At 41.1% G+C, this 21,841-nt stretch overlaps 2 protein-coding genes across 5 annotated transcripts in view; one reads left to right on the top strand and one right to left on the bottom strand.

Annotated features, from left to right (window-relative positions):
- Window positions 1-7,019, bottom strand: part of KLHL15 (kelch like family member 15) — a 29,702-nt gene extending 22,683 nt beyond the window's left edge. The window contains exons 1-2 of one of the 4 annotated variants that reach the window (XM_068425567.1): window positions 6,980-7,019; window positions 4,574-4,670 (exon numbers count right to left, since the gene is read on the bottom strand). The gene's annotated coding sequence lies outside the window, so the exon portion shown is untranslated. Of the gene's footprint in view, window positions 1-2,525; window positions 2,646-2,870; window positions 2,920-4,573; window positions 4,671-5,710; window positions 5,792-6,979 lie in introns of those variants that run through there. The other 3 variants (XM_068425566.1, XM_068425568.1, XM_068425569.1) reach the window with 3 other exon arrangements.
- Window positions 7,020-7,238: 219 nt separating this feature from the next.
- Window positions 7,239-21,516, top strand: EIF2S3 (eukaryotic translation initiation factor 2 subunit gamma). Its single transcript, XM_068425056.1, has 12 exons — window positions 7,239-7,407; window positions 9,713-9,776; window positions 10,279-10,406; window positions 10,524-10,645; window positions 11,750-11,844; window positions 13,094-13,252; window positions 14,538-14,672; window positions 15,582-15,676; window positions 16,582-16,726; window positions 17,164-17,333; window positions 18,848-19,020; window positions 21,082-21,516. The coding sequence occupies exons 1-12, from the start codon at window positions 7,339-7,341 to the stop codon at window positions 21,143-21,145; spliced, it is 1,419 nt and encodes a 472-aa protein (XP_068281157.1). The 5' UTR covers window positions 7,239-7,338; the 3' UTR covers window positions 21,146-21,516.
- The last annotated feature ends 325 nt before the right edge of the window (window positions 21,517-21,841 follow it).

Raw genomic sequence — 21,841 nt, 5'->3', positions numbered from 1 at the left:
GTAACACATCAGTCGTCTCTGAGGTCACTACGGTTATGCTAGAAGCATTATCAGAACTAGTTACAACCAAACATACTAAAAGTCAGTACGGATTGTGCCTCAGCTCAGTATGGTTACACGTCACTCTTGTAAGTATGCTAGAACCCTGCTGAGTATTCTTTAGCTATCTTCGTAGCGTACAGTACTAGGACAGTGTGTTTTGTTCTGTTTTCTTTTTGAGATATCTCTAACTCAAGCAGATGTGTTGGTGCTCTCATATGCACGGATTCATAATGGACAGTTTCTTAGCCCATATGACTCTCTGTTCCTAAAAACTTACACTATAACCCAATTTAGTCTTTCTGCACAGAATGATCCAAATGTTACAAGCAGACACACACAAAAGATCAGAACCATTTTGTTCTAAAATACTGTTGAAGAGTATAGTTTTCACTTCTTTTGAATTTAGATTAATACAATTGATTATATGTCAGAAACTCCCCATTTTACAACACCAGCCACAAGAAAATAAAATATGCTCCCCAGCTCAGCCCTTAAATCAAGCTTTAGGATGACTATCAAAAGGATTCTGATTAAAGTACATGCTTGAGAAACATTTCAAGACTGTCAGACATATGCATCAGTTGTAGTTACTTGACCAGTTTGACTTCATCTAACTGAATCTAAACTCAGCTTCTGCTCATGAGTTAACATCAACAAGATATACATTAGTTTCTCATTGTATCAGTCCATTATGCGGGTGATGTAACTGCACTTCACAGACATTAAGACAGTTTAAACCATTTGGCTAAAAGATCATTGCATCACTACACCTGTATGCTCCCGAATGTAGAGCAAGCTCAGCTCAATGCTCTTCCAACTGCATTTACTGATACCAGAACAGATGCCTAGTATAAAATATTTTTAATATATTCATAAGAATTAGAATTGTCTTTAACCAGAAAATCCTGTATCACTAACACCTAAGAGTTAAATGATGGTAGCGTTGAAAACTACAGACTTGCCACTGCTCTCAGTGTGGACAGGACTGCTCAATCCTGAGTGCCAACATTCCTTATATTTGTGGCTTCTATAATGATTAATTTTTCCAAATGTAAGAAAAAAATTATTAATAAAGAGTGATTTTCTCACTGTGAAGATATTTATCAAGAAAACCAAAAACTTGCTACAGAAAAGTAGCAAGTTAAGTATTTCTTAGTAGCAAAAATCTAAACCTGCTTTTTATATCAAAGTGTTTGTACTCTTGTCACATAATAAAAAAGTAATGAGCTACAAGTAGTATTTAAACTATATTAGTAAAAATAATTTTAATATAAATTAATATAGTTGAACTACCCCTTACAGTTGTCTTTTTGTTATTATCTGTATATTTATTGCTAACTTAGTTAATACTTTTAGCATCTTCTGAGAAAATGAGATTGTGCCTTTTGTTCAAGACATACAGCTTTTGACCTCACTGCCACATGTGAACCTCATTTGTCAGAAAGACAGAAATCTCAAGTGTATTAGATTTCTACAAACTTCCCCCAAACTGCCAGCTAGATAAATGAAAAAGATCCCATGTCTCCAGTGTGAGCTCAACAGTTATCTGTTCTGCTTTGCTTGCTGAAAGGCAAATCAACACATGTGTAGATCCAAACCAGCCACAGGGTATAATTAGGGAAAGTGAAAGGAGATGAGTGACAGTGGGAAAGTTTATAGGACGTGTGGTAGAAATTAAACACGTTGGTAGGTGCTGGAAGGAAAAAGACAGGATGTTGGAGCATGGTCGTATGCTCTAGGGGATCTGAGTGTGAACTGGGGCAACACTGGTGAAAGAGCTGGGTTATTATCTTAGGGACAAATATACACAACAAAGAAGTCAACAGGAAGCCAGACTTGAGTAGTTCTGCCCATTTATCCAGTAACAGCTTTATGGTTCCCCTATTACTCTTCTAAAGGAAGAATAAAAAACCCAAATCAAAGCCCAAACAACAAAAAAAATCACGAACTTTAAATTTTTAAGCAGCATTAAGTGTTTACCAAATAGTCACAGCTCCTGTACCACTGCTGAGCAGCAGAATACTCCTTCTGTTCACAGATACTTTTTTCTCCCCCAACGTCGCTGATGGTGAAATAGCTGTTTTCGGGGTAGGAACTCAGATGACCCACTTCAGCTTGCCTGCCTGACACGTTTAGCACCACTCCGCTGTGAGCGAAAGCTCACGGGCCGAGCTCCCCGGCCAACGGGGCAGGCGGGCTCGGAGCCAGAGCCGTGCCGCCGCAGGAGCCCGCGCCTGCCCCGCGATCCCCCGCCCCGCGGGCGCGCAAGGCTTTCCCGGCGCCCGCGCCCCCGGCCCGGCCGCCCTACAGCCTGTCTCCCGCCGCCACCTCATCGCCGGCGCCCAGCCCGCCGCCCCCACCTGCCCGGGCCGGCGGAGCCGGGGGAGGAAGGTCCCTGAAGGCCAGGAGGGGGCCCAGGCCGCCCTCGGTGGGGCGGGCAGCGGCGGGAGGGCCCAGGGAACCCCGGCGACGGCTTCACCTACCTCTCGGCAGCGGCGGCGCTGAAGACGCGGCTCCTCCCGCTGGACCGGCAGCGAGGGCGGCCTCTGTGTAACATAAAGCCGGGGGCGGCAGTGGCGGCGACGGAGGGAGGCGCCGGGGGGCTGAAGAGAGGGGCAACGGCTGAGGCATAAGCCGGGAGAAGGAGGAGGAGGCGGAGGAAGGGGGATCCTGGGCTCCCTCCTCCCCGCGGTCCGTGCTCAGAGGGAGGTGGGGAGCCGCCCCCGCCGCGCCGCCCGGGCACCGGCGGTCCCGGCCCTGCCTGGCCTGGCTTCGCCCCCGGGGTCCCTGCCGCTCCCGCCCGCCCCCCACCGCTCACACTTGTTTACCTTCTGCGCTGCCTAGCGCGGCCGCAGGCGCCATCTTCCCCCGCGACAGGCACCCCGCGCCGGCCGTCACTTCCGCCGCCACCTGCGGGCCCGGCGGAGGCGGGGGGTGGAGGGGCACCCGGGCCGGCAAACCTGCACTGCCGCGGCCCGGCCCGGCTCCCTCGCGAACCCCCGCCCCGGGCCCTGTCCCACCGGCACCTCCCTGTCCGTCGCAGCATCGGCCAGTCGCCGGGCTGGCCCTGGCCCCGCCAGCCCGCACCGGCAGCGGCGGGGAGGCCGTGCACGCCCTGGGAGCAGATCCCCTTACCGGAGCCTAGCAAAGGCCGCGCATGGCTGGGGCTTGGCAAAGCGGCACCAACGAGCGTCATCTGCGTCTGACTCCTGAGGACACTCATCTGCAAGTGTCCGCTTTTGGTGGCTCAAGGGTGTTTTGTTCCCTTCCAGCCCTCAGCCTCCCGTCCCGGTCCCACTGCACCCCACGGCCCCTCTCCTCGACACTCCCCGCAGCTCTCGCTGTTCTCAGGCAGCAGCCCCGCAGCTGCGTTGAGCTCAAACCCACCTAAGCCACGGCAAACCCCTGTGAGCAGCTTGCTGAGCTCCTCCTCTGACAGCTGGCCAGCTGCAGGTGCTGCAGGCCCATCCCAGCTCCCTTCTCGCCACCGGCAGCCTTGCCAGCCGGTGTGGGCACCAGGTCACCAAAGCCCAAGGGGTCAGGGCCACCAGCCGCAGGCACTCAGCGTACCTGCCCTTGAGCAACAACCTGCACGCAGCTCACGGGGAACGGCAGCCCAGCATGGGACGAACAGCGCTTTGCCTTAGCACAAACGTCACCTCTGCGCTTTCTCCATCTTGCCTGGCAAACTGTGACTTTATTGTAAGAGGTGAACTAAACTACGTGGACCTTTGGTTTGCCACTGCTACCCCAAACCATTCGCTACCTGCTAAGCACCTCCCCGTCACTCTCTGTGTCAGTCACTGCTTTAAATAGCAAGCCACACGCTGCCATTCCCATCCCCTTCGCTGCCTATTTTCAGCCTCTCATTACCACCCCCACCCCATTCTTGAGTTATAAAACAAAGGTGTACCTCCCCTATAGCTGCCACCCCCAAGCTCAATGTCTTTCCCACCTGTGAAAGCTTCACACAAGAACCAGCTATTCCATGCACTGCTTCACAAAAGACTTCCCACTGCTGTTCCCACTCTGTTCAACTGCCCTTCTACTGCTCCCTCACCGCCTGCTTACTCCACACGAGTCAACCTGCTGACATTCACTCCTTGTCCCAACAATGGCCTGACCTCTCTCCACTCAGCAAACTTCACGCTATTCCACCTCATCTGCTTACTCACGCCATAAATTTGCCCCATCTCCCCAGTCACTGTTTAAAAACCTGTTACTTGTGCACTTACAGTGAAACGATCAGCCTTTACGTACTGACTCTGCCAAGACAGCTACCGCTCCTGCCGCCTCAGTCTCAATGGAAAGCCTTTCTCTCTCTTATTCATAGGATGTATCTTCTGCTGCACCAAGCATGTACCCACTCACATCTCATGCTTCAGCAATGAAAAACTGGAGAAGAAAGTAAGTTTCTCATACACAGAAATGATACAATCAAAACTTCATGCATCCTTCTGCCCTCTTTGGACTTTTGACCTTCATGGGTCAGTGAGCACGGAAAAAGCTAGCAGGACTGTTTTGGTTTTACCTGACTGTCATTTTGCTGTTCGCAGTTTGTGGCAAGCTGAGGCATAAGACGATCTTCAGGTCTCTCCTACACTCTGCCACAGAAGATGATCTCAAACCTAGCCAACAAAAAAAAAAAAAAAAAAGCCAAACATACTGATTCTCAACATTTAAAAGCACAAAAAAAACCCCACATCTCCTTCACACTGGACAATTTGCCTCTACCGAAAAATCAAAATATGTTAATAACGCCTCAATTCTAATCTCCTAAATAAAAATGTGACACTGTTAAATTTGGGCCCTTAACAATGACCAGCCCTATCAACGTGACCTTAGTTAATATTATTTTACACAGAGATCTGGGCTGACCCCTCTGATTCAGGCATCTGTACAAAGTCGGTTACTAAGTAGTTCCCACTGGCTTAAATGAGAGTATTGCAATGAATAAAATTTTGGACATACATTTTTGAGTTATATTAATATACTGTTTACCATTTCATTTGAATAACCTTAAATATTTAATTTCTATATATAAGCATAATATACTGGACAACACCTAGAAATGTTTTTACCTACTTTAATCAGACATTTGCAGTCCTTAGACTTTTCCAGTTTTTCTTCATACCACAAATATTCCCAAATCCAGTGAATCAAAGTAACACGACTGTCTCAGAATATGTAAAATGTATAATCTCATTGCTAAACTAGGAGCAATGGTTTATTTTTTTTCAGATTCCTGAGAGAGTTCTTGACAAGGATTAAATCCTTTCTAAAGGCTGCTGCAAATGTGGCAAAAACTGTTTCCATGATTTTACATTGCACTGCATTATTGCATAATTTAAATGGCTAAGTAACTACAGAGTCTAGCATTTTCAGTTCATTTTCATAAAAGAGTGATTATGCATGCCTGGACGTCGAAGCAACTACAACCAAGTATTGCATCATGTTCCCACTGTACTTTGTGTATCTCAGTACCTAAGCATCTATTGTTTTTCCCAGAAGTGACATATTTTATATGAAATTTAAAACATTTTGTAGCCTGAAGAAAGATTAGTTACAAAAATTTATTTTCCAGACCAATGTGCAAAATTATTGGGTTGCAAGACAAAATACGTTTTGTCATTGGCAACACCATTATACATACTGTAAGGTTTCTTACCACATTTTCGTATTCATTTCTTCAAAACAAGAATGCCAGCAATGTATTTGCTGTAGGTATATAGAGCAGAACTCACTCCTAGCTCTTCTGTCAGGAAAGAATGGAAATACTAGTATTTGCGAAAGTGGGAGGTTACAAGCATTGCTAAACCAGGCATAACAGTTTTATACGGATTTCCATCATCGCATTTCAATCACGTGGTTGTCTGCTCCAAACCTGTTTTTTTGACCCAAGCAGTTAGCCAGGCTAAATCTGAGAAACACCACATATTCCAGCAGGCAAAGCCACTGTTGATCAATGGGCATGTATTTAACATAATTGGCTATTTACACTGAAACCTGTTTCTCTGATCATAGAAGAAATCCTATTAGTAGCAACAACCTCTGTCTTTAAGAAGTTTCCATGAAGGAGAGGTCAGTTCAATTTCCCATGGGGGAGGGCTATGAACTTGGCCTTTACTCTCTGTTGAACCTCTAAGCTGGCTCTCATCACTGGATCAGGGATTTTACTGGAATTTTAAAGCATTTATGTCGTAGTCAACTCTGAAAACAGCACACATTTGGTGGGTTTTTTAGCTAGTTGGTACAAAAGATTCAAGCTGTTCATATCTTGGGGCAGGGTCTTATATCTGTATTGTCTCCCTAACACTAAGCACTCAGCCCACGAAAGACAGTAACAAGAGAAAGGCTGAAATTCAAAATTTTATCAGGCTGATGGCCAGCAGATTACTAACATATGTAGAGTGGCATTTCACTGTTCAAGCAGATAAGCTGATCAGACATCAAATTAGATATGCTCATGTCCAACACATACAAGCACATCTTGCTTCAATTTTACCCCCATCTTCCTTTCTGCATCACACCCACTCACTGCCCCAAATAAACCTACACTACCATGCTGTTAGATATGCATAAAGCATAAACGCAGGATGAATCTTCTTTTTTCCATTATCGTTGAACCAAACTAGGTCCCCATCCTGATCACCCTACCGAAGCAACGGCAGCATTTTACACCCCTAGTACACACAGCACTAGCACAGAGCCACCGCGGGCCCAACCGGCCTGTCATAAAGACAACAGACCACCCCCTTTCCACAGGAAGCCTCAGAAGCGGATTCCCCAGACATTTGTTCCAGCAGCAGTCACTGGAAGCGCTGTATCAGGCCACCCGCACGCACTCCCCAGCGGTGCGTTTTAACCAGCCCAGCCCCGCACCCCGCTCCCCGCCGCCCCAGGCCGCCCCGCACCACCCCCAGCCCGCGACCGTTACCCGGAGGCCGGCGCACGGCGCAGGCGCGAGGCGCCCTCCCGCTCCCGCCCCGCGCAGGCGCAGGCTTCCCTGGCGGCGCCGGCGCGCACGCGGAGCGGCCCCTGCGGCAGACCGGGTTGCATCACCCGGCGCGAGGGCGACGGAGGTCCTTCACGGGGCTGCCCCGTAGCGCGCCTGAGCCGCTACCGCCCCACGGCGGGGCTGGCGACGGCCCCGCGCGGCCTAGCACGGCGGGTCCCCGGGCCTAGTGTCTGCCCCCCGGCTGGCGGGTGCGGGGCTGCGCGACGGGGGCGCCGCCGCCGAGCGGAGCCGGGGGTCAGGCGGCCGCGGGAGGCTCCTCACTTCCTCTTCGGGCCAAGATGGCGGGGGATGAGGCGGGAGTGACTCTGGGGCAGCCGCACCTCAGCCGGCAGGACCTCGCCACCTTGGTGAGACCCGCCCGGGGGGCGCCCAGGCGACGGGGCGAGGCAGCCGCGGGCGGGGGCGCCGAGGAGCGGGGGATGTGGGCGCCGGGAGCCGGCGGAGCGTGGCCCGGTCGGGGCAGCGCTCGGAGGCTGAGGGGATCCGTGTCTCCTTCCAGGCCCCGCCGCGGCCGCTGGGTCCGGTGAGGTCTGAGGGGGCGCGGACGGCGGCGGTACGTCGAGGGGCCGAGTTGCGGCGCGCCGGGGCTGAAGGAAGGGGTAGCTGGCAGTAGGCGCGGGGCAGAGCGGTGGCGCTGGGAGCAGGTTAGGCTGGTCGCAACGGGTTTGAGTTGGCTGGATGAGGCGCTTCGCTTGCTGGTGAGGTGAGTCCAAAGCCCGGCGGGTTGGCGTCCCGGCTTTGCGAGTGAAGCCTTTGTGTGACTGATGGAGACGTGCAGTTTCCTCCTTGTAACGTCGGTCGTGCGTAGTGGTGTTAAAGGCTCTTCCCTCGCTGAAGCAGAGTCATAAATTGGTGTTTTGTTCCCCGGTGGGCTGGATGGATTGGTTGCCAGTCCTGTCTTGGTCTACCAAGAAAACTTTCTTGACTACTACGAAAATCAGTTGTTGTAGTCTTGCCGATTAAATGTTTGGCCTGGGCTGTCTCACTTACTGCACATATATGCAGACAAAACCATTTGAAAGTCCTGGTTTTCAGCAAACTAGAAGGACTTATTTGTCTTTACAGTAATAATGTTTGATATTCTTGGGGTTTGAGCACAAGAATTTTTTTTTGTGTTATAGCTAAGCATGTTGATATTCATTAGTGTGAAGCATGTTAGTAATTTCAGAAAGTTTCTTTACTCCCTTTCATTGTTGACAATGATATTTGCCAGTCAGAAAGAGCACAGATAGGCTTAGTTAAGAAGTCAGTAGGAATTACCTTTAAGGCCTATTCTGTATTTTTTCAGTTGGCCCTTGAATGCTTACAATTGACTGGAGCTTGTAGATGAACTTAGCCTTATACCAGTCGTGAGGAAAAAATTGCATGTGTGCATAATTGTGTGCTCCAGGAACAGTTCTCTTGATGACAGGATTTGCATCATGCTTACATGCTTATCACCCTACTAGATGGTGCCATCTGCAGGTCATGTTCCCATCGTAGACTTCAGTGGGCGTAGTCATTTTAAGTTAGATGTACAAGAAATACAAATTGAATTGCCTGTGTTAGATGGACAGAACTTGTTTTGTATTGAATGTGATCATTTTATTCATGTAATACTTGAGAATAGAATGAGTGAGCTTACATTTTTACACAGATGTATTTATTTGATTGTTATGCACAGAACCTGCCTGTAACAGTGTAAAAAATACATGATTTAATGTAAATTAATGTGTGTGTGTTATTTGTATCTTAGCAAAATATTTATATCCTGTCCTGCACTAAGGACTCTTGGTATCGTGAATCTTTGCTTGAACTGAGCAGCTCATCCATATGACTTCAGTGCAGGATGAACAGTAACTGTAAACAGCTTCAAAAATAGTACAGAGGAACATTTCAGTGGATTTCAACATTTGCCCATGATTTTGACAAATAGCTTTAGAAAAAAACAAAACCAACTCTTTCAGAGTTGTCTTTTTAACTATATGTAATGTATTTGTAAGTGTTTTGATTTGCCAGGTGCTACCAGTAGGTTCATGCAACAGGCTATTTAGGACAGCAGAATTTTTGTCTGGTACCTAAAGTAGCAATAACAGTATTTGAGGAAAAAGTAGCCATTTAAAAAAAAAAAAAAAAAAAAAATTAAATCCATGGCACTAATGAAATCTCTGGACCTACTGACTCCAAAGTGTTAGTTGTAATTACATATTGACTGTAAGGAAACCTTATACCAGTTAAACAACTGTTCATTGACAAACCTTTGTTTTTAAAACATAGGTGCAGTTTGCCATGTAGCCCATGGAAAGTTAGTTTGAATTTGCCTGTTACGTGTAATTTAAGTTTGGGGGTAGGTAAAGGGGTTTTGTGTGTTAGAGATTCTTTTGAGCTTTTTTGTTTTGTTTCCTTCCATCTTTCTTTAACACCTTGCAGCCTATACTGATTTACAATCAGTGTTTTGATTTGCAACCTATACTGATTTACAATCAGGATTTTGTTCACTTTTTGTCCTATTTCACATCTTAAAAGACTGGAATGCATATCTAGAATTATTTTAATGAGCTTGGTTGGATTTTGCTGAATAGAATTACTGGATAATTTTTTAAGAAAATACTTATAATACTCTCTAAACATTTAGATACAAGATGAATAAATTCTAAAATCTCCCTCATACAGGATGTTACCAAGCTGACGCCTCTTTCACCAGAAGTCATCAGCAGACAAGCAACAATTAATATAGGTAAAAACAAACATCTAAAAAAGAGGAGTGCATTAATGTGACTTTCTGATGCTCATGCAGTAGCATATGGTACCTATGTGAGAACATTTTTGAGGAATCCTTACTGAAACAGACAGTAATATGGATATAGTGGTTTTATTATAAATGTTATCAAGGCACAGGAAGAGACTTGTCAAACCCTTTTAACTTGAAAAACACTGATTTTACTTTAAGAACCCTGTTGAATGAAGTGGGAAATAGTTACTAAAGCAAAGTTTATTTTACCTTAAAATTAAGCACTGAAATAAGTTCTCATGAAAATGCAAAGATGTGTCCTTTGGGAGCTCAATTTAGGATCTTGTTTGTTTAAACAAAAATGATTACAAAACCCATGCATGCTTCTGATGGGAGCTCTGGACTTCCTGTCTACAGAGAGTTTGGTGTATTTATGTGTTGATCGCAATGGAACATTGCACAAAATTAAACAGTGGTTTACTGACAAACATTTGCTTTTAAAACATAGGTACAATTGGCCATGTAGCCCATGGGAAGTCGACAGTAGTCAAAGCTATATCTGGAGTTCATACTGTCAGATTTAAAAATGAACTGGAAAGAAATATCACAATCAAGCTGGGTTATGCTAATGCAAAGGTGAGTTATTACTGTAAATCTAGCAAATATGTTGCTAATGTATTTCAGGGTGGATGTAAGCTGATAGGTAACTAACTCTTCATGAATTTTTTCTCAATTTTTAAAAATTACTTACAGATTTACAAGCTGGATGACCCAAGCTGTTCCCGGCCAGAGTGTTACCGATCCTGTGGAAGTAGCACCCCAGATGAGTTCCCTACAGATATTCCTGGCACCAAAGGGAACTTTAAACTAGTCAGGTAACTGCTGTAAAATGAATGGTATAAATTGTGTTTGCTTCCTTTTACATAACAGAAAACAGTCAGGATTGAGCTGCATGCTGAATTAATTGTTATGGCAGACCACATGTTCTTAGATGCTGGGCACCCCTGATCTAAGTTATCATCTAAACTGACTTGTTTTTATTAGTGGTGACACACAGCCCAATGATGTCATCTGTCCTCTGGTATTTGCAGGACTCTGAAGTGAAATTTTTCTGCTATTAATATAAGTACATTCTAAAGCCACTAGAATGAGAACTAATGTGGACCTCACAAATGCATCTTTAAAATTCCTTTCTGAAGGGTGATCTTTGTTAAACTTTTTCTTCCTAAAGGCAGAAAAGGTTTCAAAGTTCTTAAAATGAGTATAGGAAAGCCTTATGCTTAATGTGAGATCAGGCCTCTAACTGGAGGCCAAGTATTCTTTATTTACTTAATTTCTAATAAAGCATAAAATGGTCATTATGCAAGTATAGTAACCACAACAGTTGTTATATGGGTCTTTACAGTGATTGCTCAAATGAGAGTAGTCCCAAAGACTGTTGTACAACAAGATTCCTAGTTCGTGCACAATAAAATCATAAGGTTGGAACTAAGAGCTGTAACATTGTCTCTGTAGATAAATCTTTGAAGTGAAGAGCAATTATAACTGTGTAATTAAAGAAGTATAATTTTCTAAAATTGGAGAATGGGAGACGTCTTTTAACAGAGATAAGAGAAATCCTCTGTGGTTTGTTTGCTGTTTTTTTGGGGTGGTGTGTTTTTTATTCTGGTGCATTTAAATTTAGTCTAATTTACAGGTAAATTTGTGAACTATTAAAGCAGTACCTAAAATGGATGTACGGTATCGAATCTTAAAATTCAGAAAAACTATTCAGTGGCCATTCAGTAGTCTGTGTTCTTTTAGAACGACTTTGAAAATACTTTTAAGGTATTACTTCTCAGCATCTGTCTTGAAATGTTTATCTATCTATTTTAAGGATACTTTTAACTTTTGTGTCTGCCTAGCCACTCACATAAATCAGTCAGAGAAATTGTTGATAATTGGCTTTTGGACTTCTTTTTAACCTCCTTCTACAACAGGCATGTCTCTTTTGTGGATTGTCCTGGCCATGATATTTTGATGGCTACTATGTTGAACGGTGCAGCAGTAATGGATGCAGCTTTACTGTTGATAGGTAATGATCGCTACACAAAAGCAGAGCTTTATTTTTTTAATATCATGAAGCAACTTTATATGTGATTTAAAATTTAGTGGGGTGGGGTGAGCGATTAAAACAAGTGGATGCTTTTGAGATGTGTTTAAGAAAATAAAGTGATGCTACAATGAAAATGTACCCTAACAAGCAGGGTTTTTTGAACATTGCTATACATACTCATTAGTCTGGTAGCTGGCCCGATTGATAGAAGATTAGTTAGGTAAGATGAAATCTTGTAGTGATATAGTACTGTAAAATTTATATAATTTTATGGAAATAGGTTAGCTACAGGTAGACTTTGAATTTCTCTCAAGCTTCAGTTTGCTTTAAATATGTAGCCTTTGCCATACAGGAGAGTCCACAAACACCAGTACAAACAGTAAACTCAGATGTATATGGGCAAAATCAAGGTACAGGAGATTTATCTTGATTCGGACAATCTTTGTTCTGATTTGCAACCAACAGGAAGTGAGTGATACTGATTTTTGTATGTCTATAGCAGAATGTAGTGCTCTGCAGTGATGAATAGTAGTTATCTTACCTGGATAGGGCATGTCAACAAACAAGAAAAACAGCTTCAGATACTGTGTTTTAAATAGTCTGAGGTAGCTGATGAGCTGTCATTCCTTCTGCCTGTTTAGATATAGAAAGTGTGATAAACCAAACTTCAAATGAGATTAACCACCATAATGGCACATCAGGCCAAAGTTGGCTGCTTGGATGGCTGAAATCCAAACCATGTTGATAACTGCCTTATTCACATACTTGATATATTTATTGCATGTTACAGAGCTTGGGAATCTTGGCATTTTTATGGCTTTAGTGATAATAAAATGGCCATAGAATTTTAAGATATTTCTTGAAAGGTCAATTGTCCATTATGTTACAGTCAGTACTGAGATGTCTGAAGGCCTAAAGGATGGAATGAGTCAAGTAGACAAAAGTTAGCTGTCAATATAGTTGGAAATTTTAGATGTGTGTTTCTACTGGGAGCAAGTAGAATGGGGGAACCACTCTGGCAATCTCTCATTTGTCATATATTGTATGGGTGCTATAGCCAGCAGTTCTGGGGAAGAGTAGGTGCTTATTAACTTGGGTGCTTCACATGTAGCTTACTGAGAGGTGACTGTCTTTTTTTATAAAGATATAATGGAAAGTAGATGTCCTAACTGTAGGGGTTTTGTCTATCTTTATAGTTTCTATATTGCAGTACTTTTTCTTCTTTCAGCTGGTAATGAGTCATGCCCTCAACCCCAGACCTCAGAACATCTAGCTGCTATAGAAATCATGAAACTGAAACACATTTTGATTCTACAGAATAAGATTGATTTGGTGAAGGAGAGCCAGGCTAAAGAACAGTATGAACAGATTCTTGCATTTGTACAAGGTAAGTTTTCAGAAATCCAGACGGTGGTGGAAATTCTTCAGTGTTGGGACGTGGACATAGTGGTTTTCTGTATGTTTATAGAAAAGCTTCTCTTATTTAGACGATGCTGATGTACATAGTCTGTTAATCTAAAAAATAGACCATTGGAGTTGTGCTTCTTATCTGTTTCAGACTGCTTACGTACAATAGTGTTACGGCTGTTATTCAGAGCTCTTGATGTAAAATAGCAATAGCTCTTGCCTAGCAGCTTTCACTGAATTCGGGTTTTTTTTCTTGGTATTGTCTCTTCTTGGATTGTTTCTTTGCTAGAGATTGTACTGTGATTTTACTGCAGTGCAGGAGAGAATGAAGCAGTACTTGTTAGGGGCACCTTGTAGGTATAAATATATTAGTTACTTTTATCTAATCACAGAAGATTGGTCTTTCATATCTCTCTCTGTAAGTCCAATTCAGACAGAGTTATCCTACTCTGTCCATGAAGTTCTGCTCAACTTTAGACTAGTACTTTGAGTTTCATCTTCCCAGGAGCTTCCACTGTTTTCCCTGCTTATCTGCTGTAGCTGGGGTATGTGAAAAGCTTCAGAGCTAGATTGTCACCATCAAAAGTAGTCAATGGGTCTCTTTTTTTTAATTTTTTTTTTTTTTTTTTTTCGGAATTGTTGCCTTGCATAAGCTGTTCATAACAGCTATGTCAGAGTAGCTTGATGTGCAGATTTGGAGTTCTTTGTGAGAACTGGAGTTATCACAAGAAACACAGATATAATTAAAACTAATAATATTTAGCAAGCCTTGATAACTAAATAAATCTTTCCATAAAATTAGAATTTTTATAAAATATGTATTTGTATTGCAAAACTTAGAAAACATATCATTGATAGGAATTTTAGTTCATCAGAATGAAATCTGACTGTAAAATTAATACTGTGTATCAAATACTGAGATATCAAATCTCTCCGAGGAAATTCTCTTAAGAATAGTTCTGATCACAATGTAAGAAGTGAATTCTCCCTTAGAGCAGAAGGTTATCTTGCACAATGTTCAGAGAGCAACTGTAAAGCTCTTCAGGACACAGTTATCCAGAGGCAACACAACTGCCTCAGAGTAGGTCTGGCTGGTTTGAGCTAAAATGTTGAAGGGAAGGGTAAATGCTCTGATACTTAATGCTTTGGGAAATACATATAAAATGTGCCTTGAAATTCATTAGTATTTTTAACAATGACAGAACACAGTCATGTTGCTGTAAATACTGTATTAAGGCTTCATGTTGAACTTGATTTTGTTTTAGGTACAGTGGCAGAAGGAGCTCCAATAATTCCAATCTCAGCACAGTTGAAATACAACATTGAGGTAGTTTGTGAGTATATAGTGAAGAAAATCCCAGTCCCTTTGCGAGACTTCACATCTGAACCAAGGCTTATTGGTATGTAAATACTTAGGTCTGGACTTTTGTGGCTAACCGTTTATTACAGCTATCTACACTTGGAATAGCATGTTGCTGAATGCTCTAAAGGGGTAGATTTAAAAGGAATGTTTACTGCACTCTTATTTTAAAACTTGCATATTTTTGAGGGCTGTATCGTTTGTTCATAGTTAATGGCTACAGTTAAATCTATTTGAGGTAATTGCTGGTGTTTGTGTATGTTCTATGTGTATGACAGCACTAAAATGCAATAAAGATGAGAAACTTACCTGTGTCTTAAAACATTCCTTTAGTTGCTACAAATTTAAATTTGATTTAACAAAGTACTGACAAACTGTTGAATTTGAAAATTAAATTATTTCCATGAAAATCTTATAGGTAGCCTGGTTAGATTTTCTCTGTTGAGTCCTATCTCCCGAAAGTCTGTTGTTGTCCAGCATATTTTGAAATTCAGTTCCACTACTATGGATCCGTTTGCTTTTTTACTCACACAAGACATAGGAGACCAACAAAACATATGTTCAGAATGCATAAAAATTGACTACATTAAAACAAGGTTACAATATTCACAATGTCAACTGTGAGTCGAGGAATTTTTTTAATATAGTTGATTATTGCTTTCTTTTTCAGATACTGATATTTAACTTGATTTTTGCTATGCAGAAACAGTTTTAAAAGCCATTTATGTATATGAGCAGCTTAAATGGTTTTGAGAACAAAATCAACTATATGCTTAAAAATTCTGAATAAAATATTTATATTTTAGTGTTATTCCTGAATTATGTTTTTATGATGTCTATAAATATGTGTATACCTTAATAAGAATAGGAAAGCAAAGAAAAAGAAAGTTACTAATTCTTTAAAAACCTGATCTTAAATATAAACTTGGTTATGGTCTATTCTTTTCAGTAATTAGATCTTTTGATGTCAACAAGCCTGGCTGTGAAGTTGATGACCTTAAGGGGGGTGTAGCTGGTGGCAGTATTCTAAAGGGTGTTTTAAAGGTAACCTTTTCCCTCTGTTGTCTGGAGATTTGTAATTATAATAATGAGTAGAGTTTTTGCATGCTTAGTACAAAAAGAATCTATATAATTGAATGTTTTTTAAACTAGAACACAGTCAGATGGCACCTGTCCTTTCTCACTGTGCCTTATTTCTACTTTCCTGTTTTAAAATACCGGAACAAGAAACGTATTTTTGTTACCATAGTCTTAACTTTTGCTAATAATAATACTGATTTCATTGCTTACAAAAATTGAGGGAGTTGACCTTTTTTTTTCTGTCCTACCACTTTTACTTGCTGAATTACTGGGGGAAAAGAGGGCAGCAAAAGAACTTTAAAGGTACCTCTGAAGTGTGTGTGGGTTCCCACAGGTCCCATTTGCCCATTTAAGTATTCCGTGTATTTTGATTTTTTATTTTGCTTGTGGATACTGTCAATAGATGGAAACTTTAAAAGTTCCTCTGTTAGACTGGAAAGAAAACTACATCTTTTAACATTTATGCAACTTGTATTTTCTTTGTCTTGCAGTTTATTGATGCTATTCAGTTGCACCGATAGAATTAACTTAATTTTTCTTGGTGCTGTAACATTTCTACATTGAATGTCATTTAAAAAAAAACCCTAAAATTTAAATACTGGAATTATTGCTGGTAAATGTCCTTTGCTAAAGCAGTTTTGTAGATGGTATTGAAGAGAAAATCAATTGCTTTGTTGGCTATAAGTTACAGAGCTTCCAATATTGTTCAGTTTGCAGTAAACATTGCAACAGCAGTTCTACAGTAGCCCAGAACCAAGGACTTGTATAAACAGTAGATCTTGGGATAAGTAGGTCTTATCTGTGACTAGTAGTTAGATTTACATTCCTGTGAAACAACCAGTTAATCACTTTTTCACTTTTGTAATTAGGTGGGCCAGGAAATTGAGGTCCGGCCTGGTATTGTGTCCAAGGACAGTGAAGGAAAACTCATGTGCAAGCCAATCTTTTCCAAAATTGTGTCACTCTTTGCCGAACACAATGATCTACAATATGCTGCTCCAGGAGGTCTTATAGGTAAGAATATTCTCTTATGAAAAGATTTATTTCTTCATGCTTATTGAAAACACTTGGCTTCACTTAACAATGAATTTCAGTGTAGTAAACAAAAAGGCTATGAGCCATTTCAAATAATACATCTATGTAGAAAGAGACAGAGAGACAACATGGGTGTGAAAATTAGATGTTCAATAAATAAATAATTTTCCTGAATGTCACTGGCCAACTCAGATTAACTTGCGTTGTTAATTGTATCGGCTTTAACAGTAGAATATTTCTTCATCTGTTTAGACAGAGCTCAGCCTTGCTGACATCCTGAAAGTGCTGTCTGGGTAATAGGGAATTCCCAGTACATTCTCAGTTTGTTGTTTTTAGATCTCCTTCGAATATTTTAATATGTAAATATGACAGCTACCTTTCAGTTACCTCTTGTGACTTTCTTTATTGTGTTGTAGGTGTTGGAACTAAGATTGATCCAACTTTGTGTCGGGCTGACCGAATGGTAGGCCAAGTTCTTGGTGCAGTTGGAGCACTGCCGGAAATATTTACGGAGCTAGAAATTTCCTATTTCTTGTTGAGACGACTATTAGGTGTACGCACTGAAGGAGACAAGAAAGCTGCCAAGGTATGTACCCTCTTTTTTAGAAAGACAGTACTATGTTGGTGTTTTTTTTCCTAATTTCTTTTATTAACTTATTGTGCTAAGTTTTATTAGTATGTAAATTTTTTTGGTTCATGTAGTAATTTTGTCTTCCTGTTCATATATGCTTGTCAAAAAAACTTACTGTTTATTTAGTATTATAGAAGAATACTTTTCAGAGGACTAGGAATTCATATCAGAGTAGTTTAAAGTACCATAAAGTATTTATGTGTCTTGACGTTAGATATTCTTTGAAACATATTGGTAGTTGTTTTCCTTTGCTATCAGCCTCCTTATTTGTGCAATAATTAGTTCTATATACATAGTGATCTACTTCCTACTTATGTGCTTTTTATAGATTCTTTCTCTGAAGAACTTTTTAAAGAGGAAGTATTTTTGAAACACTGTAGTTGAGAAGAAACTGAACTTGATGCACGGCACAGTCTCATGTTCCACGGAGACTGGTCCTTTCCCAGCTAACAGTAAAATCTATGAACTGCTTCATGCAACAGTAAATTAAGTGCCTCAACTGTCTCTCTATCCTGTGAAATTAATTATTTTTTGTGAAATCAATTTGATATATGTAGGCATAAGGGAAATGAGAATATCCAGATTATTTAAAAGAATATTATAACATTCCAATTTGTAGCAATATCTGAGACTTTTTGCATCAAAAGCAGCGTGGCCAGCAGGTCAAGGGAGGTGATTCTCCCCCTCTACTCCACTGTTGTGAGACCCCACCTGGAGTACTGCATCCAGCTCTGGGGCCCCCAACATAAGAAGGCCATGGAGCTGCTGGAGCGAGTCCAGAGGAGGGCCACGAATATGATCAGAGGGCTGGAGCACCTCTCCTTTGAAGACAGGCTGAGAGAGTTGGGGTTGTTCAGCCTGGAGAAGAGAAGGCTCTGGGGACACCTTATAGCAGCCTTCCAGTACCTGAAGGGGGCCCACAGGAAAGTGAGAGAGGGACTTTTTACAAGGGCATGTAGTGATAGGACAAGGGGTAATGGTTTTAAAGTGAAAGAGGGTAGATTTAGATTACATATTAGGAAGAAATTCTTTCCTGTGAGGGTGCTGAGACACTGGAACAGGTTGCCCAGAGAAGTTGTGGATGCCCCCTCCCTGGCAGTGTTCAAGGCCAGGTTGAATGGGGCTTTGAGCAACCTGCCATTCTATGAGTCTGTGTGTAATCTTCAGGACGTTTGACCGAAAATGGCATGATATACTTTCTTGGGATTTCTCTACAACAAGAACCTGCAGTACTACATATCCAACATATTTACATATTTGTCCTTTCACAAGAGTTAGAATATAAACTTTATCCATTGACACTGTCATGCATGGTTTATGTGGGGATATTTATAATTTTTTAATTTCTCAGATATTTTTTTTTTGTGGTAGCTAGGTAACAGGAGATACTTAATATTGTCTGTGGTATGTTTGTGGGTTTCTTTTTATAAATACTAAAGCTTATGTATGTTTTGCATGTTTTACTTCAGGTGCAAAAATTATCAAAGAATGAAGTTTTAATGGTAAACATAGGATCCCTATCTACTGGAGGAAGAGTCAGTGCAGTAAAGGCTGATTTGGGGAAGATTGTGCTAACTAACCCAGTATGCACAGAAGTGGGAGAAAAAATTGCCCTGAGTCGAAGAGTTGAGAAACACTGGCGGTAAGTTGGTGCTAAATTGGTAGAGTACCCGCTTGTTTTAAGGTTAACAAAAAATACACAGATCTGATTTTGCTCTAGAATAGGTAAATATATGTCTGTTTTTAAAATTCCTCTAGATTTTCCTAACGCATTGACACCATGATTGTGGGATGCTCCATTTCATTTCTAGCCTCTTTTAAAAGAAGCATTATAATGGGTAGATGTCTATTACTTAACAGACAAGGAAACATCTGAGGTTCATGGTTTGTTGCCAGAACAGCCATGCTGTAATTGAGCTAACAGCAGGCTATCTCAACAGCGCAGTTCTAAAATTCTAGTAATGCTAATCCAAAGCCTGTCTTTATACACAGTGATGTTCAACCTGTGGAGCTGTATGTGACTTCTAGTGCAACCTTGAAGTAACAGCAGGGGAAAGGAGGAGGGACATTCTAAAGTTTGAGTATTTTATGTACTATGAGTAGAGAGGAAAGAAAGAAGTACCGACTGGGTTGACCCATTCAAATTACAAGTATAAAATGTCCAGCTGCACAGAGGCATCTGGAGGCTGAAAATGGCGAGCAGAATTGGTTGATGATTCATTTTAAGCTTGGTGCCATACTTCTCTTTAGATGATTATGCAGACTGTACCTATTACATCTTCCATAAGACTACACGAATATCATAAGAACATAAGGGTATTTAGATTCACTGACATCTCTTAAACGGGGGTGGGGAGGAAAAAAAGACAGGACCTAAATTAAGTCAGGGAAAGCAGAAGGAAGAGGAGAAACTATTTGTATTGGAAATTATGCTTTTTTTGAGCTATAGACTGACAGCCTGTGTAAACTTTAATGCGACTTTTGTTGCTTCTGTAGATTACTTCCCACTTGAAAAAGATGAGCAAATTTTGTGAAAAAGCCCACGTTCTGGTTTATGGGGTGAACAAGTAGTGGCAGCCTGCTATAAAGATCCTGTTATTAAAAAGTTGCCCTCTATGCTGTATAAAAAGGACAGAGGGACAACATAAGGAAACTGAAAGTTGAGAAAAGGGAAAGGAGGCAAACTGGGAAAAGCAGCATAATAAAGTCCAATTGGAGTACAGATAATATACAGTTGGTACTGTGAAAAGGAACTTGTAGCCTGAGGTAAGGGAGTACCGAAAAGATGGAAGAAAGTGAGAAAGCAAGAGATGAACACGAAGTATAAAATAGAAAGTAAATATATAGAAGCATAGAGGCTAAACAGCAAATGGCCAAGCAAACAAGATACACTAGGGATTCCAAGGAACCATGAATTCAGAGGTGTACGAGTTATAACCTATGGATATAGTCCTAAAAAGTGGGAAGTGATGGGCTAATATACTTATTTTAATTTGCTAAGCAATACAGCCTGTCTCTGGACACCAGGAAAGGAACTTGAGATGCACATGTTGTTTCTGTGTTATCTCCATGCCAGAAATGGAAACATTTTGAAGATAGTTGTATTAATAACGTGGACTGCCTACTGATTGTTGAAATGGACATAATCTTAATTTCTTCTTACAAATGTGTTCTTCTGATGCAACAGTGGCCTGTAAAAGGGGTCCTTAATGTTACTGAGTATAAGTAGAACTTACCTGAGAGTTGAGTTACCTTTTATAGGTTACATGTTCATTGAGAGTTACAGCGCTGTTTATAATCTTACTGTCATCTGAATTTTAACATTTTCATTTCTATTTGAAAGTAAGGCAGCACATAGGTGAAACAGTAACATAAGTGAACAGTAACATAGGTGAAAGAGATCAAGCTGTAAATAGATTCACAGTCCACCAGTACAAGTTACAACATTTTCAGATTTTTAGTTTACTGTTCAAAGATACATGCTTAACTGATTACAAGCATACAAATGTTCTCTGTTCCTATTCTTTTTTATTCTGTGTTTCCACTAAGCAGTCTTAGATCTTGTAGGATATTTTGCGTGGGAGAGAGGTGGAAAAAATTCAAAATGTGAGAACTGAAGACATACGAATGACAGAAGGATGTTGATTTATCCTGGATGTTTCTGACTACTATTAAAAGTAATATAAACTTTTTCTTTTTGCAGTTTAATTGGTTGGGGTCAAATCAGAAGAGGAGTGACAATCAAGCCAACTGTTGATGATGACTGAAGAACAAAAGAGAGTGCTTCATTTTTAAAGATGAAGTGCCTATTTCTGTTTTGGAGGGGGTATATCTTCACAGTGGAATTGGAAGCTGTGCAAACATTATCATTGAGTTGTATGGCTGTCCTTACACACTTCATTGAATTTACCCTCTTACTAAAATACTAGTCACTATCACCATTAGAAGTGTAAAAGAATTGGCATAGAAGTGGGTTTAATTATCCACATTTTAGTAGAAATTAATTGTACATGTCCCATGGCATGTCTAATTTATGTTATTTTGTGTTTCAGACATACCTGTTTAATATCAGTCAAGCCAGCCCCAGTGTAACACACAAACTATAAATCTGAAATAAAATATTGCTTATTTTCATTAATTCATACAATTTTTCTGAGTAACAAAAGACCTCAGTGGTTGTTTAACCAGTATGAGAATTAAACAAACCACCAAACTCTCCTTGAAGACTAGTACCCTTTCTGCACAACATCTTCAGTTTGTTTTGTTTAGACAGCTGTTTACAGCAGAAACTTTCTTAGTTTGTATGGTTCTGACTTTAGCATTCTAGCTGTATTACACTTTGTAATTAGGATGGCAATGTTGACTGACTTAAATTTGTCACTTCCAATATTATAAGGAGTTTTGGTTAAACCCCAGAAGAAAAACTACAAGTAAACTGCATCTGAACTGGCAGTACTGGTTTT

Source organism: Nyctibius grandis, chromosome 2 (genome assembly GCF_013368605.1).
Source record: "Nyctibius grandis isolate bNycGra1 chromosome 2, bNycGra1.pri, whole genome shotgun sequence".
NCBI classification, from domain to species: Eukaryota; Metazoa; Chordata; class Aves; order Nyctibiiformes; family Nyctibiidae; genus Nyctibius; species Nyctibius grandis.
Note: the sequence above shows the minus strand (reverse complement) of the source record. Positions and strands in the feature narration are given on the sequence as shown.

Excerpts from the sequence above, each read along its gene's own strand:
- EIF2S3 (XM_068425056.1), top strand. The coding sequence starts at position 7,339 with ATGGCGGGGGATGAGGCGGGAGTGACTCTGGGGCAGCCGCACCTCAGC. Across the intron at positions 11,845-13,093 it reads TGCAGCTTTACTGTTGATAG|CTGGTAATGAGTCATGCCCT; the intron begins GTAATGATCGCT and ends TTCTTCTTTCAG. Across the intron at positions 15,677-16,581 it reads TTCTAAAGGGTGTTTTAAAG|GTGGGCCAGGAAATTGAGGT; the intron begins GTAACCTTTTCC and ends TTTTGTAATTAG.